The 17,271-nt window shown below is 43.5% G+C and overlaps 1 protein-coding gene across 14 annotated transcripts in view; it reads left to right on the top strand.

Annotated features, from left to right (window-relative positions):
• GRIP1 (glutamate receptor interacting protein 1) overlaps positions 1-17,271 on the top strand; it is a 509,665-nt gene that overhangs the window by 445,549 nt on the left and 46,845 nt on the right. For all 14 annotated transcript variants that reach the window (XM_075931263.2, XM_075931223.2, XM_075931287.2 and 11 more), the window contains 2 exons: positions 15,113-15,299; positions 15,907-16,052. In XM_075931263.2, the coding sequence (XP_075787378.1) occupies positions 15,113-15,299; positions 15,907-16,052 (333 nt within the window). The remainder of the gene's footprint in view (positions 1-15,112; positions 15,300-15,906; positions 16,053-17,271) is intronic.

Genomic DNA, 17,271 nt, shown 5'->3' with positions numbered 1-17,271 from the left:
ATGGGAGACTGCTTACACGTCCCTTCTTGACAATGATTTATGTTAGGTGCAGATTGTTGCCCTTTGTCTAGAAGAGCAATAGCACAATCTGCTTTGGGGTTAGTAACCGATTTCTAACCAGTCAGATTGTTTTGGGATAGTTATAAATGTAAGTTGTAATAAGTCTTGGTCTGAGGGAAATGGAGAAGATATGTTGGTGAAGGGTGCTATAAAGTTTTCATTGCCACTTGTTAGAAAAGTCTGCATAACTAATAGATTCTTCCCAAACGCATAATAAAGTACAAAGGTGTAGAATACGATAAACGTTTAATTGCTGTGAGTTTGCAGTGACTGTAATACTTATGCAAGACTTTCTAAACATGTGAGTGTAAACATTTAAGACACCTCCATACCATTATGTACTTTATTTATTCCACTTTTTTTCTTCTCCAATAATCGTGCTCTGCTTTTCCACCTTTGAGGCACGTTACTTAGTAGGGAAGCAATTATGTAATTTGGGTAGAGTTTAAATCCCCAAATGCTGTGCAGTGTGGTTATGTAAATAGGACAGATTATCTTATGCCAGCGGTGGTGATGTATAGGTGTTTACACAATGGTTTTCAGGACCCCACGTTTGGTAGTAGTTGAAGAAGGGCTTGGACATCCTTTTTTTTAATGAAACTTCATTGTTTACACAGTCCCTTTAGCAAATGTCATAGCAAGATTTGGGACACAGCAACTCTGCCTCAGTTTCCCTCTTTTGATGTGTTCCCTGCCTTCTAGCCTGCTTGTCACTTCCTTGTTCTGAACTCAGTTCTCCGCCCAGGTCCAAAGTTCCCTCTCAGCTGTGCGGCTGAGTGGCCGTGCAGCTATGTTCTGAACTATGTTCTTGCAGAAGTATAAAGCTCTCCACGGAGGCAGGGAGATCAGCTGATCAGCGGGACCTGGGCTTCAGTAAACAGCAGCTAAACCCTGTGCATGCTTGAAATGAAAGCAATCAACGGAGATAAACAGGGAATGAGTGGCTGGGAGAAGGGAGGGAGTAATTGGTTTGGGGGGAAGTCCCATCTGCCAGAGGGGGAGAGAGAGAGTCAGAAACCCAGCAGTCTCTTCAGTCATCCTTGGCGCGGAAGGGGGAGGATAGTGGAGAAAAGAGGGAGAGATTGCTGGCATCTGTGCAATGAGGTGGAGGCAGGGGCAACTTGTTTGGCTGGGTGTCTGACTATGACTAGCTGCAGTCCTCTCTGTTAGGCAGGTTTGGAGGGAGGGGGGAAAGCCTGGTGTGTGTATGTGCTAGGAGGGCATTTGCCTGATTAGATTTCAAACAAAGTTTGCATATCATAGAATCATAGAATACTAGGACTGGAAGGGACCTCGAGAGGTCATCGAGTTCAGTCCCCTGCCCTCATGGCAGGACCAAATACTGTCTAGACCATCCCTGATAGACATTTATCTAACCTACTCTTAAATACAGGCAGTCCCCGGGTTACATGGATCCGACTTACATCGGATCCCTACTTACAAACGGGGTGAGGCAACCCCGCACTAGCTGCTTCCCCCCAGCAGACCAGGGAGACGCGAAGCTAGCGCCTGCTTCCCCCCCCCCCCCCCAGCAGACCAGGGAGACGCGGAGCAGCTTTTCTCAGCAGACACCTCAGCTTGAGAATAAAGGACTGAGGGAAGTAAGGTGTGGGAGAATAAAACTGAGTTCTGGAGCAATGTTTGGCTAGAGTTTCCCCAACAATATGTACCAGTTCCGACTTCCATACAAATTCAACTTAAGAACAAACCTACAGTCCCTATCTTGTACGTAACCCGGGGATTGCCTGTATCTCCAGAGATTGGGATTCCACAATTTATTCCAGTGTTTGACTACCCTGACAGTTAGGAACTTTTTCCTAATGTCCAACCTAAACCTCCCTTGCTGCAGTTTAAGCCCATTGCTTCTTGTTCTATCCTCAGAGGCCAAGATGAACAAGTTTTCTCCCTCCTCCTTATGACACCCTTTTAGATATCTGAAAACTGCTATCATGTCCCCCCTCAATCTTCTCTTTTCTAAACTAAACAAACCCAGTTCCTTCAGACTTCCCTCATAGGTCATGTTCTCTAGACCTTTAATCATTCTCGTTGTTCTTCCCTGAACCCTCTCCAATTTCTCCATATCTTTCTTGAAATGTGGTGCCCAGAACTGAACACAATACTTCAACTGAGGCCTAACCAGCGCAGAGTAGAGTGGAAGAATGACTTCTCGTGTCTTGCTCACAACACACCTGTTAATGCATCCCAGGATCATGTTTGCTTTCTTTGCAACAGCATCACACTGCTGACTCATATTCAACTTGTGGTCTACTATAACCCCTAGATCCCTTTCTGCCTTACTCCTTCCCAGACAGTCGCTTCCCATTCTGATGTATGAAACTGATTGTTCCTTCCTAAATGGAGCACTTCGCATTTGTCTTTATTAAACTTCATCCTATTTACCTCAGACCATTTCTTCAATTTGTCCAGGTCATTTTGAATTATGACCCTATCCTCCAGATTAGTCGCAACCCCTCCCAGCTTGGTATCATCTGCAAACTTAATAAGCGTACTTTCTATACCAATATCTAAATCGTTGATGAAGATATTGAACAGAGCTGGTCCCAAAACAGACCCCTGTGGAACCCCACTTGTTATGCCTTTCCAGCAGGATTGTGAACCATTAATAACTACTCTCTGAGTACGGTTATCCAGCCAGTTATGCACCCACCTTATAGTAGCCCCATCTAAGTTGTATTTACCTAGTTTATTGATAAGAATATCATGCGAGACCATATCAAACGCCTTATTAAAGTCTAGGTATACCACATCCACCACTTCTCCCTTATCCACAAGACTCGTTATCCTATTAAAGAAAGCTATCAGGTTGGTTTGGCACGATTTGTTCTTTACAAATCCATTCTGGCTGTTCCCTATCACCTTGCCACTTTCCAAGTGTTTACAGATGATTTCCTTAATTACTTGCTCCATTATCTTCCCTGGCACAGAAGTTAAACTAACTGGTCTGTAGTTTCCTGGGTTGTTCTTATTTCCCTTTTTATATAGGTGTTAATTGCTTAAGATACGAAATAAAAGATTATTTTAACAGTTTCAGAGGTGTAGCCCTGTTAGTCTGTAGCTAAAACATATTAAAAAACAGTGAATAGTATTAAGGTGTTGCAGGGCTATTTGTTGTTTTTTAATTCTTTTAACAGAATTTTTTGGAGTGCTGCAGATATCTAAACTGATTTTTTAAAAATCCTATGTTACTAATTAATACCTAGTAAATTGTGTTGCATTAAGGCCAGATCTTTGCTATCTGATAGAGTGCTGGCTTTTATGAGTTAGAAGTAGCATCACACCTAGTACTTGCTAGTTGTTGTGTAGGATAAAACCTTAATTGCAAGCTCTTTGAACCATATCAATCTCTACAAATCCTGAAGCCAGGTGTTAATTTGTTCTGGGACTTCTGCTCTTCCTCCAGTAGAAGAAGGCTAATTTCCTACCTTTGTAGTCACAAGAGTACCTCTCAGTGAATTTCCTTTTCATTGTGGTACCTAATTAGATGAGGAAAGTGACATGACAAAACAGTCTTGAGTTTCTGATTCAAAACTCTTGTTGTAAATGGACAGATTCTTACTGACTATAGTGGGCTTTGTATCAAGCACTGAGTTTGCAGAATCATATTAACTTGAAACTCAATGCAAAAAACTAGTGCTATAAAATAGGGCCCTACCAAATTCACGGTCCATTTGATCAACTTCATGGCCAATAGTAAATGTTATTTCAGTGATTTAAATTTGAAATGTCATGGTGTTGTAATTGTAGCGATCACGTGACCTACAAAGGATTTGTGTGGAAGTTGCAGGATTATTATAGGGAGGATTGCAGTACAGCCACCTTTCCTTCTGCACTGCTGCTGGTGGCAGCACTGCCTACAGAGCTCAGCAGCTGCCTAATGGCATGAGTCTCTGCTAAACGAACATTCCCAGAAAAGTTTGTGAGATTTAAGATGTTGTGGGGCATTGGCAAGGTCTTGATGAGTAGGAAGGCACCTGTTTTCCTGCATTTGCTGAGTTTTGTGGAATGTTACAGCAGTTCAGCGTATCAGCAGGGGAGCAATGTTAGACATGGTGTTGGAGTCGACCTAAGCGTTCCCATGATGCACCACATCGCTGTGTTCAGCTGGGTATCCACAAGTCATGTGTGGCTGCATCTGCTTCATACCAGTGCACAATATTCAGCTACTGAATATGTAAGTGCTATTGCACATGTTCTCAGTATTGATGCTGATGCCCCTCAGGTTGTACCTACTAATTCTGGATTATGTGGGCTCTCATTTTTATCTTTGCAGCTGCGTACTCAAGATGATCATAGAAGGAGAGGGTGTGGTCAAATTTCATTCAGAGATATGTTGGTGTGTAATCACGTTGCACATTTTTACCACAGAAAGCTACTTTCTGTGTGGTTCGAGCACTCTTATCAAGATGGAATACGTTTACTATTGTTTTTCCAGGGTTTGGTTTGAGTCTCAATTTCCAGAAATATTGTTCCATATATTGGAGGAACTCAGTTGATGCTTTCTCAGTGTCATGGAGGTTTGATGGTTGGTTGCTATAGCAAGATCATCTGCATATCCAAATGTTTGTGATTTAGTTGGAGACACGTCATTTATATAAATATTAAAAACGGTTGGTGCAACTACAGAGAGGGTGTGCTGGTGTTATTACCCAGGTACATGTACATGTCAGTTACTTGGCATGATCCACAGCAGGTGAAGTAATTGGTAACAATATATAATTTTAGCAGTTTCAGTGCCAGGCTATTAATCCATACACTATTATACGCACATGACACGTCAGCAGATACTGTACCAGTTGTTAGGTATTTGTTTATTTTTTGTTGTTTTGGTTGTTTGATAGCCAGCCTCACTGTGAGTTGTGAGTCCCAGAATTTGGTCACAACTACATTTTGGTCAGAAGCCTACCTATTCAGCAGGGATAATTGGCTGAGTGAAAGGACATATTCTTTTGAAGGTGATACGTTTAAGAAGTTTACCAGTCATACATAGTAGATAAATTGGCCCGTAGTTTCCCAAAGGTTTTCCAGGCTTTGTTATGGCAATTACCATTGCCTCCCACCATATTTTAGGGATCTGTACAAGCCTTAAGGTAGTGGAGTACAATCATAGAACACTAGAACTGGAAGGGACCTCGAGAGATCATCGAGTCCAGTCCCCTGCTCTCATGGCAGGAGCAAGCACTGGTTACTCTAGATCATCCCTGACAGGTATGTGTCTAACCCCCGCTTAAACATCTCCAGAGATGGAGGTTCCACAACCCCGCTTGACAGTTTATTCCAGTTCTTAACTACCCTAACAGGCAGGACATTTTTCCTGATGTCCAACATAAATTTCCCTTGCTGCAACTTAAGCCCATTGCTTCTTGTCCTATCATCAGAGGCCAAGGAGAACAATTTTTCTGAGTCCCCTGCTGACCCTAGGCTCCATGTGGCGCTGCCGCTTTGAAATGACATGTGGACAGGGCCAGCTCTCAGTTTTTTGACACCCTAAGCAAAAAAAATGTTTGGTTGCCCCACGCCCCCCCTTTTTTTGTTGGCTTTTACACGTTTGCACTTTGCAGTGTTTTTTTCTTTTTGTTTGTTTTCATTTTCATTTTTGTCCCAGCATTTTAGCCCTATAAATAGCAAATACAATTTTAATTATTTTTTTTTCCATAAAGGCAAAGGCACTTCAAGTAAACTCCCCTTCCCTTTTCACTAGCTGCTGGGTCACAACAGCCTTTTCCCTGCCCTGTCCAGCCCCAGGAAAAGGGGCTGCGGGGTTCAGAGGGGGCACAGGGCCAGAGGGGCGGGGGGACTGGGGTGCAGGGGCAGCACAGGGAACAGGCAGCGCAGAGGCAGAGGGGAGCAGGGTGCGAGGTGCAAGGGAGGTGCAGAGCCAGAGAGTCGCAGGGAACAGGGAGAGCAGGGGCACCGGGGAGCAGGGTGCAGGGGCAGCTCAGGGAATGGGCAGCGTAGAGCCAGAGAGGCGCGGGGCAGGGCAGGCGCAGCGAGCCGGGCAGCCAGCAGGGAGCAGTCTCTCGCTGGCAAAGGGGGCTGGAGCCGCGGCAGGACTGGACCCGGCAGGGCGGGGCGGAGCCTGACTGCCGCACTCCGCAGCCAGCTCTTGGGGACATGCAGCCAGAGCCGAGCTCCCGCGGCCCTTTAAAATTAGCGGGGTGGGGCCGGGCATTGCTGGGGGTGGCTGCTTACCTGGAAATGCCGCCCCTGGAAATGTGCCGCTCCAAGCACATGCTTGATTTGCTGGTGCCTAGAGCTGGCCCTGCATGCGGAGCACAAGGTTTTGCACACAGTCAAACGTGTGCCTTACTGTGTAGCAGAACTTTTGCAGTATGAGAGCTCCTGGTCTGATTGTATTTCTGAAGCAATTCCTGCATCTCTCTCACCCAGCAAGGAGTGTGCTTTTCCTGGAAGGCTCTCGATCCCATGCATCTCCCTTTTGAGTCAGGACCTCCTGTTTGAGAAATTCTGGTTTCCCCTGTGAAATCCATATAGAGTAAAAGCACACAAAAGACAAGAGTTCAGGGTCCAGATTTCACATTCCAGGAAATATTTTTCCTAGCCATGAATTTGGTAGGGTTCTATCTTTAAACCCTAAGTTGAAGGAAAAGTTTACACAAAGCCTAATGAAGAAATGCCAGTGAGATTTTTCTACAACTGTGCTAACAACTTATAAATATAAAACATATTTAAAAACAAGTAGTAACTTTGTTTTTTACTCATTAAAAATGGCAAAGAACTTAAACTGTCCCTCAGATGAGCCATTTAGTTTTAGCTAATTCCTTGTAGGTACTGATGAGCCTTGAAGGAATTTAGAGGAGGACTGGGCAGTAGCAGGAGGATTTAGGGATACCGCTGCAATAGTGCTTTATTGGTTTGACTAGAATCAGAACAAATTGGTGCCTGTCTGCTTTGTATAGGATAATAGTGTCTTCCAGTAGCTATATATAAACAATGATAAAAGACCTCATTAGTCAGGGATCAAAGTACCCAAGGGCACCCTACTTCTTTTGTGCAAGTATTGGTGTTGAATCTCCACATCATTTTTCCCTTGAATTGTGCCGCAGTGCAGTCAGCTGAGATGGTATGGGAATAAAGAGAGAGCAAAAAAGTCTGTCAGAAACGTAGGAATCTTGCCAACAGTGGGTGGGGGGAACTTTTTATAGGAGTTATAGGATCCGTTTTTTTGAAGGACAATATAGAACGTGGTGGTTAATTGGTATTACGTAGCTCAAATTGCCTGACATAAATGTTAATGAGAAATAAACACCACAGGTGGTGAAATTCCCTACCTTTCTAGGACATTTGCCCTGTTTCTAATGAATAAAATATTAGAGATTTTCAAAGGAGCCTACAGGAATTAGCAGAGCCATAACTTAAGTAATCTAGCTCCCAGGCTGAGAGCACATTTGTACCCCTTAAAAGTAACACATAGCAGGGCACTCAGAGTCACATGGCTCTCCCCCGGCTCTGATTTCTGACCTCAATTTAGTAGAGTATTTTAAAAATGTGAGTTGCGCCTTTCTTAGGGGCACATGCACCACAGTTTGAAAATTACTTATTGCTAGGAGCTGGCAGATTGGAAGCTAGTGGGAGTCACGTGGCTTCCTTGGATTCCCAACTCTCTGCCCTGTGGAAGCCAGAGTGCTGGCTGGCTACTTCTCGGCCTCTCCAGCCTTGTTCCCTAAGCCATGCTGCCTTTGCCTCTGGGCACTCCCCAGAAAGATGGGTGGCAGCTCTCCAAACTGTTCCCCACTGCTCTCGTGCCTCTTTCCCAAAGCAGCACAGATCCTGGCTGCCATGAGATGCTCCCCCTCACAAACTCATTCCTCCTGGACATCCGTCTCCCAGCAGTCTGGCCACACCCTGTTCACTGCCTAGAGAATTGTCATTGCAGCCGGATTATTCCCCTCACTTCATGCATGCAGAACAGAACTGCCTCTTGCCCCGCTTGGCTGCCTTGCCCCAGCCCAACCTCTCACCTCAGCCACATTAACCTAGGGCCCGGCCCAGCCAAGTCTGGAAACCAAGGCTGTGAGAACAGAGTGACCTCTAAGGTTGCCACATTTCAAGTTCCCAAATGGAGGATGTTGCTGGGGGGGAATAGGAGTGGAGAGGGAGCAGTAGGGGTACAGTTGGAGGGCACTGGAGTGGGTATTTGAGGAACACTGGAGGTGGACTTGCAGTGGAAATACCCACTGTAGTAGGGTTGCCAGATGGTTTCATCAAAAATACCGGACACACTTGACATTACATCACAATCTACATTACATCTTATTTAGAAAATACCGGACATTTCTATTTTCTCATTTCTATTTTCTCAATTTGTTTCCTGAACAGAAAGCTCAAATACTGGACTGTCTGGTTCAAAACCGGACACCTGGCAACCCTACACTGGAGATGGGGGCCAGTGTCACTCTCTGTCACAGTGGTGGGGCAGCTGGCGCAGGCCTGAGATGTAGACCTCTGCCCCATCCCTGGGCAAGGCAGAGGCACCATTTCAAATTTTGGTAGGGGGGGTAACTTTGACCATGATTCCCGGGGTTACTTAGGTACCTGAAAACTCAGGTTTTTTGCGTTAACTTAGAAATTAGCACTGTATACACACTTCCTATATAAAGAAAGAACAAAATGTATAGAAATGCCAGTTAAAGCCATATTTTAAGTTTATATGTAAGGATAGAACAATCAGGAGATAATACAGGAAAATATTTCCAATCCCAAAACTTGAGGTGGAGTCAGAACTTTACATCTGGATCCTGCCATTAAAGGGTTAAGACATTATTCAGCTCAGTTGGTGATGGGGAGGAGCCTGTTTCAATACCTGCAGCCAGGACAAAGTCCCATATGAAGAGGAGTTGCCACAGTCACTACAGAGCCTGCTGCTCTTGAGAGAGAATTCTGGATTTGGGAATGTCAGGTCCCACAATCCCATTGTCACACTGCCTGGTGTGGGACACAGCTAAGCATGCCAATCTCAGGTCAGACTGCCAGGAAACCGGGCATGTACCCCACACTGCATCGGATTTGGTGAAATCTTGCCTGTCCAGGTCAAAATGTAGTTCGTATCTTATGCAAAAACTATGCTCGTTGCCAATCTTTTAGCAATTAAATAAGTTTTCTTCTTCTTTTATATATTAATAGAGTTAAGAGGTTAAATTAATTATATACACTATACTTGATTTCATAGTTTGTAGATCAGGATAATAGCAGTGATGTTAAATCTGCCAGTTTGTAATAAGTCTCTTTGGTTCATCCCAAATAGCAGGGTCCTCAGTCCATTGTTCAGAGTTCTTGATTAGAAATCATAATTCAGAGATGTGGAGCAGAAAAGAGACAAAGAAGTAATGCCATAGTCTCCATTTTTATATCCTCAGCCCTTGTGCATGGAAAGTTACTGGCAAAAACATGGCTTATAACTCCTTACATGCAATTGCTGAATCGTGGGGCATTCTCAGGAGGAGTTCACTGAAGAGCTGATTCTCCTTAATGGACCATCAATATATGGCTGACCTGCCTCTGTCTTGAGGCTGTTATCCAGGAACACAATATAGCCATGGTGCACAGATTTAAGCAGGCCAATAATATTTAGCAACTGTTAACATTTCCTTTGATACCTTAAGTTATGGGATGGAAGCACTTGGTGCACAGAGATTTCTTCTGCTGATGTCAAAATTAAGATCTGAACAGCTGGTTCTTAGGGCAAACTTTGTCTGCCTAGGCAGGTGAGTAATGAACAGGTACATGTACCTGGATCTCTCATGTTTCCCTTGGCTGTCATGAGCCCTAGCAGAGATTCTTTTAGCTCAGGCCTCAAGGCCCTTTGGTGTAGGTGACTTGATTTTGGCCCCAGCTGCAGCTGTGAAGCTTTCCAAGACTGTTATGTGCAGCAAACTGTGTGACTGTCACCACACAGAAGTACCTCCTTGAATCTCTCCTTGCCTTCCCAGTGCCTCGCTGTTCGATACAGTGACACAGTTGGTCTGGATTAGAACAGGGTCAAATAAAAGCTGGCCAGTATAATTTGAAGTCCATGTGTGAGTGACAGGGCCCATCTTTTCATCAGCAGCTGTGAAAAATGTGCATCTCCAGACCTCTCTGCTGGAATTGAAGCCTGAGACTCCCCAGTTCATGGAACTGAGCCTACAGACATACCAGAGGGTAGTCACTGCCATGGCAAGTGGGGGTCCTCCTTGCCACTGCCATGCACTTGTGTCAGAGTCACAGGTTTGTCTGCAGCCAAGGGGTAAAGTTCAGGCCTGTATGCAGCAAAGGCCTCTGACAGTGGCCACCCAAGAGCCACAGCTACGCAGTTTGGCACGCTAGCTCGTCCACATAGAAACCCTGGCCAGGGATGTGTCTGCTTAAATTGCAAACCCCCTCTAGTGGGTACAACTAGTAATTAGCATCTTTAATGAGAGTCCTAACCCCAGGTGTCCTCTTTCCCCCAGTGCTGGGAAGGGCCGGGCCCCAGCCTGGTGACAGGGCTCTAACAGGGCTCAGGCCTGCACACAGGTTAGGGAGTGTGACCTGAGACAGTGGAGAATGATAGACAGTGGATCTGGGGAAGGCAACAGTTCCATCCTGAGCTGATCTTCCATGCAGCCCTTTCTGGCACAGATCCCTACAGCACTTAGCATGTTTCATGTGTGTGCCAACACAAAGCCCAACTTGTGCACACTTTCTTCTCCTCATGCCTATGCTAATGCTCATGTATCCCCTTCTCCCCTAACCCTGCACTCCCCTCCTGTGCCCCCTTCTCCCCTAACTAATGGTCTCTTTAAGCTGCGCATCAGCACAGCCCCACAGCTACACAGGGTTCTGTGCATGGTGCTGCCTGGCTGGGGGCAGGGCACTTCTCCCTCAATGACAGCAGCAGCTCCTTGCTGCGGAAAGAGCTGCGAGTCTCTCCCAGCTGGTAGGGACTGGGAGAGACTCACTGCTCTGTCTTCAGCAGGGAGCTGCTGCTGTCATTGAGGGAGAAGTGCCAGGCAGCACCATGCACAGAACCCTGAGAACCTGGTGGGGTGTGGCTCATGAAGCAGTCGTGGGGCTGTGCAGATTAGAGGGAACCTTGCCTTTCATCCCTGCGCTCCCCTCTTGCGCTCCCTTTTCCCAACCCCTGTGCTTCCCTCTTGTGTCCCCTTCTCCCCAACCCCATTTTAGATTTGGCATTTGGTGATAGTGAAGATCTCATAGATGCACAGGTTGTAAGGAACGGCCTTGGTTCAAGTGATCATGAGCTAATTTAGCTTAAATTAAATGGAAAAATAAACAAAAATAGATCGGCAGCTACGGTTCTTGATTACAGAAGGGCAAACTTTAAAAAATTAAAAGAATTAGGTAAGGGGCTGGATTGAAGAACTCATGGGTCTGAATGTGCAGAAGGCTTGGAATTACTTAAATCAAAGTTGCAGAAACTATCTGAAGCCTCCCAAGCAAGGGGGAAAATACACAGAGAAACCAAGCTGGATGAGCAAACATTTCAAACAGTCGATTAAGAGAAAGAAGAAATTCTACAAGGAATGAGAGATGGGAAGGATCAGCAAGGAAAGCTACAACTTGAACATCGGAGTGTAGGGCAGTGTTTCTTAAAGTGTGTTCCGTGGTACACCTGTGTGCTGCAGAGAACAACAGAATTCAAAATGGCCACCCTTAAAGGGGCAGGCAACTTTTTTTTTGGCTCAATAACTTCCCCCCGACCCTTTCCTCAGTAACTTTCCACCTCACCCTTCTCCTCCTCCCCCCCCCCCGACCTTTTTTTTTTTTCAACAAAAAATCCTTGGTGTTTCCCATTAAAAAAATTATTGTTTGATGTTCCTCAGTCTTAAAAAGTTTAAGAAACACTGATGTAGGGGGGAATTAAGAGCTGCTAAAAGCCAAGGTAAGAAATGGGCTCACTAAGCACTGAGGATGGGGTGGAGATTAACAATAATGTAGGCATGGCCCAATGCCTAACCAAATCCTTTGCCCCACTTTTTAATAAGGCTAATGAGGAGTTTAGGCAGAGTGGCAGAACGGCTTGTAAGAAGGAGGATGTGGAGGTAGAGATTACCTCATCCTAGGTAGAAGTCAAACAGTTTAATGGGACTAAATCGGGGGCCCAGATAATGCCCGTCCAAAAATAAAGGAATTGGCATGTGAAATTGCAAGACCAGCAGCAAGGATTTGTAATGAATCTGTAAACTCTGAATTCATGCCCTAAGGTTGGAGAATTGCTAAGATAGTATCTCATTTTTAAAAGAGGGGAATGGGGGGGATGATCCAGGAAACTATGGGCCTGTTAGTTTGACTTCAATTGTGTACAAGGCCTTGGAACAGATTTTGAAAGAGAAAGTAATTAAACACATAAAGGTGAACGGGATAATACACAACATGGTGTTACAAAAGGTAGTTCGTGCCAGACCTGTCTGATCTCCTTTGAAAAGATAAGTGATTTTTTTAAACAAAGGAAATACAGTAGACCTAATCTACTTTGACTACAGTGAGGCATTTGATACAGAACCACTTCGGTAATTAGAGAAAATGAGGATTGCTATGAGAATTGAAAAGTGGATAAGGAACAGGTTAAAGGGGAGACTTTACAACAGGTAATACTGAAAAATGAATGATCATGCTGGAGGGAAGGCTAATGCAATCCTAGGAGACATTGGGCAAGATATTTCCAGCAGAGATAGGGAAATGCTAGTGCCATTATACAAGGCACTTGTGAGACCTCATCTGGAATACAGTTGCTTTCAGATTTCTGAGAAATTGTGGACCATTGCTCAATGGAAGGGCAGCAGTTCTGGTCTGTCATGTTTAAGAAAGATGAATTCAAACTGGCACAGGTGCAGAGAAGGGCTACTAGGGTGCCCAGAGGAATGAAAAACCTACCTTAGAAGAGGAGACTCAGAGCTTGGCTTGTTTAGCATAAGCAAAAGAGCACTGAGGGGAGATGTGATGGCTCAGTACATAACAGGGAAAAATGCCAGGGAGAGAGAGGAGTAGTGTGGACACAAGAACTATGGCTTTAAACTGGCTATCTAGAAGTTTAGGGCTGAAATTAGGCAAGGATTAAGATCTGGAACAGCTTTCCAAGGGAATAATGGTGACAAAAAAAAAACCTAACTGGCTTCAAGGCTGAGCTTGATAACCTTATGGAGGGGACTGTATAATGAAGCTTCCTAAAAGCATGTAACCAACTTGCAACTACTAGTAGCAAATATCTTCCAACAGCCAATGATGAATATTAGAATTGGGAGGTCTCTGAGTGACTACAGAGGATTTTCTCCTGGGGTCAGATGTTGGGTCTTGCCAAAATGCTGAGGAGCCAACTGATTGCCATATGTGGGTTGTAGAAGGAATTTTTGCTTGGATCAGATTGGCAGAGACCATGTGAGGGAAAGGAGCGTGCCTTCCTCTGCAGCTTGAGGCAGGGGTCACTTGGTCATTTCAACTAGTGTAAATGGCAGATTCTCTGAAGCCTTTAAATCATGATCTGAGGACTTCAGTAACTCAGCCAGAGGTCAGGGCTCTGTTACAGTCTATTAGAGTTCTTTGAAGGGGTTAACAAACATGCGGACAATGGGGATCCAGTAGATATAGTATACTTGGATTTTCAGAAAGCCTTTGACAAGGTCCCTCACCAAAGGCTCTTGTGTAAATTACATGGCCATGGGATAAGAGGGAAGGTCCTTTCTTGGATTGAGAACTGGTTAAAAGACAGGAAACAAAGGGTAGGAATAAATGGTAAATTTTCAGATTGGAGAGGGGTAACTAGTGGTGTCCCCCAAGGGTCAGTCCTGGGACCAATCCTTTTCAACTTATTCATAAATGATCTGGAGAAAGGGGTAAGCAGTGAGGTAGTAAAGTTTGCAGATGATACAAAATTGTTTAGGATAGTCAAGACAGAAGCAGACTGTGAGGGACTCCAAGAAGTTCTCACCAAACTGAGTGATTGGGCAACAAAATGGCAAATGAAATTTAATGTGGATAAGTGTAAAGTAATGCACATTGGGAAAAATAACCCCAACTATACGTACAGTATGATGGGGGCTAATTTGGCTACGACAAATCAGGAAAGAGATCTTGGAGTTATTGTGGACAGTTCTCTGAAAACTTCCACGCAGTGTGCAGCGGCAGTCAAAAAGGCAAATAGGATGCTAGGAATTATTAGGAAAGGGATAGAAAATAAGACCCAGAATATCTTGCTGCCCCTGTATAAAACTATGGTACGCCCATATCTTGAATACTGTGTACAGATGTGGTCTTCTCACCTCAAAAAAGATATTTTGGCCTTGGAAAGGGTTCAGAAAAGGGCAACTAAAATGATTAGGGGTTTGGAACGGGTCCCATATGAGGAGAGGTTAAAGCGACTGTGACTTTTCAGTTTAGAAAAGAGGAGACTGAGAGGGGATATGATAGAGGTCTATAAAATCATGAGTGGTATGGAGAGGGCCGATAAAGAAAAGTTACTTATTAGTTCCCAGAATAGAAGAACTAGAGGACACCAAATGAAATTAATAGGTAGCAGGTTTAAAACTAATAAAAGAAAGTTCTTCTTCACACAGCGTGTAGTCAACCTGTGGAACTCCTTGCCAGAGGAGGCTGTGAAGGCTAGGACTATAATAGAGTTTAAAGAGAAGCTAGATAATTTCATGGAGGTTAGGACCATAAAAGGCTATTAGCCAGGGGATAAAATGGTGTCCTTGGCCTCTGTTTGTCAGAGCTGGAGAGAGATGGCAGGAGACAAATCGCTTGATCATTGTCTTCGGTCCACCCTCTCTGGGGCACTTGGTGCTGGCCACTGTCGGCAGACAGGATACTGGGCTAGAAGGATCTTTGGACTGACCCAGTACAGCCGTTCTTATGTTCTGTGTATGTTCTTACAGGAGAGAGGTTCTGTGGCCTGCGGTATGCAGGTCATCAGACTAGATGATCATAATGGTCCTTTCTGCCCTTAAAGTCTATAAAATAGATTATATCAAAATGCAATTACATTTCAGCTGCCTGTGTCTGAATGCTTTTCCCTCTGATCTGCTCTGTTTTATAGTGTCTTTAGCTTCTAGCACAGTTGGTTTGGCTGGACAAGTTGTCCACACAGAAACCACGGAAGTAGCGCTGACAGCAGATCCCATTGTAGGATTTGGGATACAGCTCCAAGGTAGTGTGTTTGCTACTGAGACCTTGTCTTCTCCACCTCTGATTTCATATATTGAGTGTGACAGCCCAGCAGAAAGGTGAGTCTCTTTCAGATGATTGCTTGTAACTGAATCTTGCTGGGGGTGGTTTGGTTCAGTTGCTTTCAGATTTCTGAGAAATTGTGGGCCATTGCTCAATGGATGGGCAGCATGTAATGAACTCTCTGATCTGATAATAAAAAAGATTATTCTTGTTCAGGAGTGAGACAAATAATAAGCACCACTGTCTTTATCTTGTTGATTCCTTCAACAGCAGTCCAGAGGTTAAGTTAATTAAAAAGGAGAGAATTCGTTTTGAAAAAAAAAATTGAAGTTCAGAGCTAGGAAATTCTTTATAGTGGAGGAAACTGCATCCACCACTGCCAAGTTGTAGTGAAGATCACAACATAGGAAATGCTTGAGTTTTGAATTATTAATTACTTTTTTGGAACATTTCAACTGCACCTGCTTGTTTACAAGTGTATTTGTAATAACATGGTTTCATGCAGAACCACATTGGTTCTATAGTAGATACAGCTGCTAGCTGCCACTGCATAGAATAAGATAATACATCATCCTTTTTAAAGGTTAGATGAGATTTATTTTGTATAATGCGATACTGGTTGCCTGTACATCTGAAGGCTAATTTTTATTATTGTGTATCAAGGTGTGGAGTTCTACAAATAGGAGACAGAGTAATGGCGATAAATGGAATCCCAACAGAAGATAGCACGTTTGAAGAAGCTAATCAGCTTCTCAGAGATTCTTCTATCACCAGCAAGGTCACTTTAGAAATAGAGTTTGATGTTGCAGGTATGAACATACAATCTTTTTTTTTTTCCTTGTCAAGACAATATTAGGAATGATTCCCATGTGCATTTTATTTGATAGGCACATGAGGCAAGAACTTTATTTTCACATGTGCCATTTGTTTGGGAAGCAGCTACTCTTACAGTTGTGTCTTTTTGTGAAGTTCCCATATTGCATGTGGCCCTCCTTAGTGTGCATCACAACCCCAGTGGAAATGACAAATGCCATAGAAAGTTAGTGACAGTTAGTCCCTATTGTTTGTTCTTTGTAAACATATTTCTGTTCAAAGTTAGACTTATAGCTCAGCAGAATATTCTTAAATGTATTATAATCTTTTACAGAGTGCTGTCTGTTAGCAACATGTTTTGCTATGCAGAAAAGTGTTATGTACGCAATAGATTAGTGACAAATTCTTAATGGTCCCATTCTTGAGGTATGGACCAGACAGAATATTAATAGAATTTCATCTTTAAAAACCAACCATATAAATTATATACAAAACTTTAGATTACTATAAGTCAGGAAGATACATAGTTTTCTGTGCATCCTTTATTTTCCCGTGGCTCGTCACCTTTTTAAAGTTACTGAAGCATAGATAATATAAAACCACAGATTATAAATGGAATATGCACAGTGTATAAACAACATACACCCAAAACACACGAACACACCTGCTATATATCTAATATGTACTTTAAATAAAATATTAAGACATCTCCACTCATTTAGTAACAGCTCCTCAGAAGTCATTTCTGTGTCCATCCTGCAGTGATTTTGCAGGGTTTAATTATTTTATTAATGGAATTTGATGTAATAGTCAGGTTATGCAAAATCCCAGCTAAGGATTGCTACAATTATAATTATGAGTGATATCATAGCATAGAAATTTCCATTAAGGTGTGGCCAGACTATAACATATTATCCATACATTTTTATACATAGCAAATACAATGTTCAGAATGACACCCTGTTCAAACGGTGAGCAAATATTTAAATCTGTCTGAGGTGACAAATGAAAATGACTTTCATGTTTCAAAATTCCTGTTCCCAATAATTTCTATTGCAAAATTCCCATTGAGTTCACCAGAGTAGAATAAATGGTGGATATGTATTTACATCTCTAAACCACTTCAACATGCTGTTTAATTTATCTGAGACAACAGAAATGCCACAATACAGGACTGGGATATAGTGCTGTGTGTTCAAACTTTCATTGCCTCAG

Source organism: Pelodiscus sinensis, chromosome 1 (genome assembly GCF_052426305.1).
Source record: "Pelodiscus sinensis isolate ZL-2025 chromosome 1, ASM5242630v1, whole genome shotgun sequence".
Taxonomy (NCBI): domain Eukaryota; kingdom Metazoa; phylum Chordata; order Testudines; family Trionychidae; genus Pelodiscus; species Pelodiscus sinensis.
Note: the sequence above shows the minus strand (reverse complement) of the source record. Positions and strands in the feature narration are given on the sequence as shown.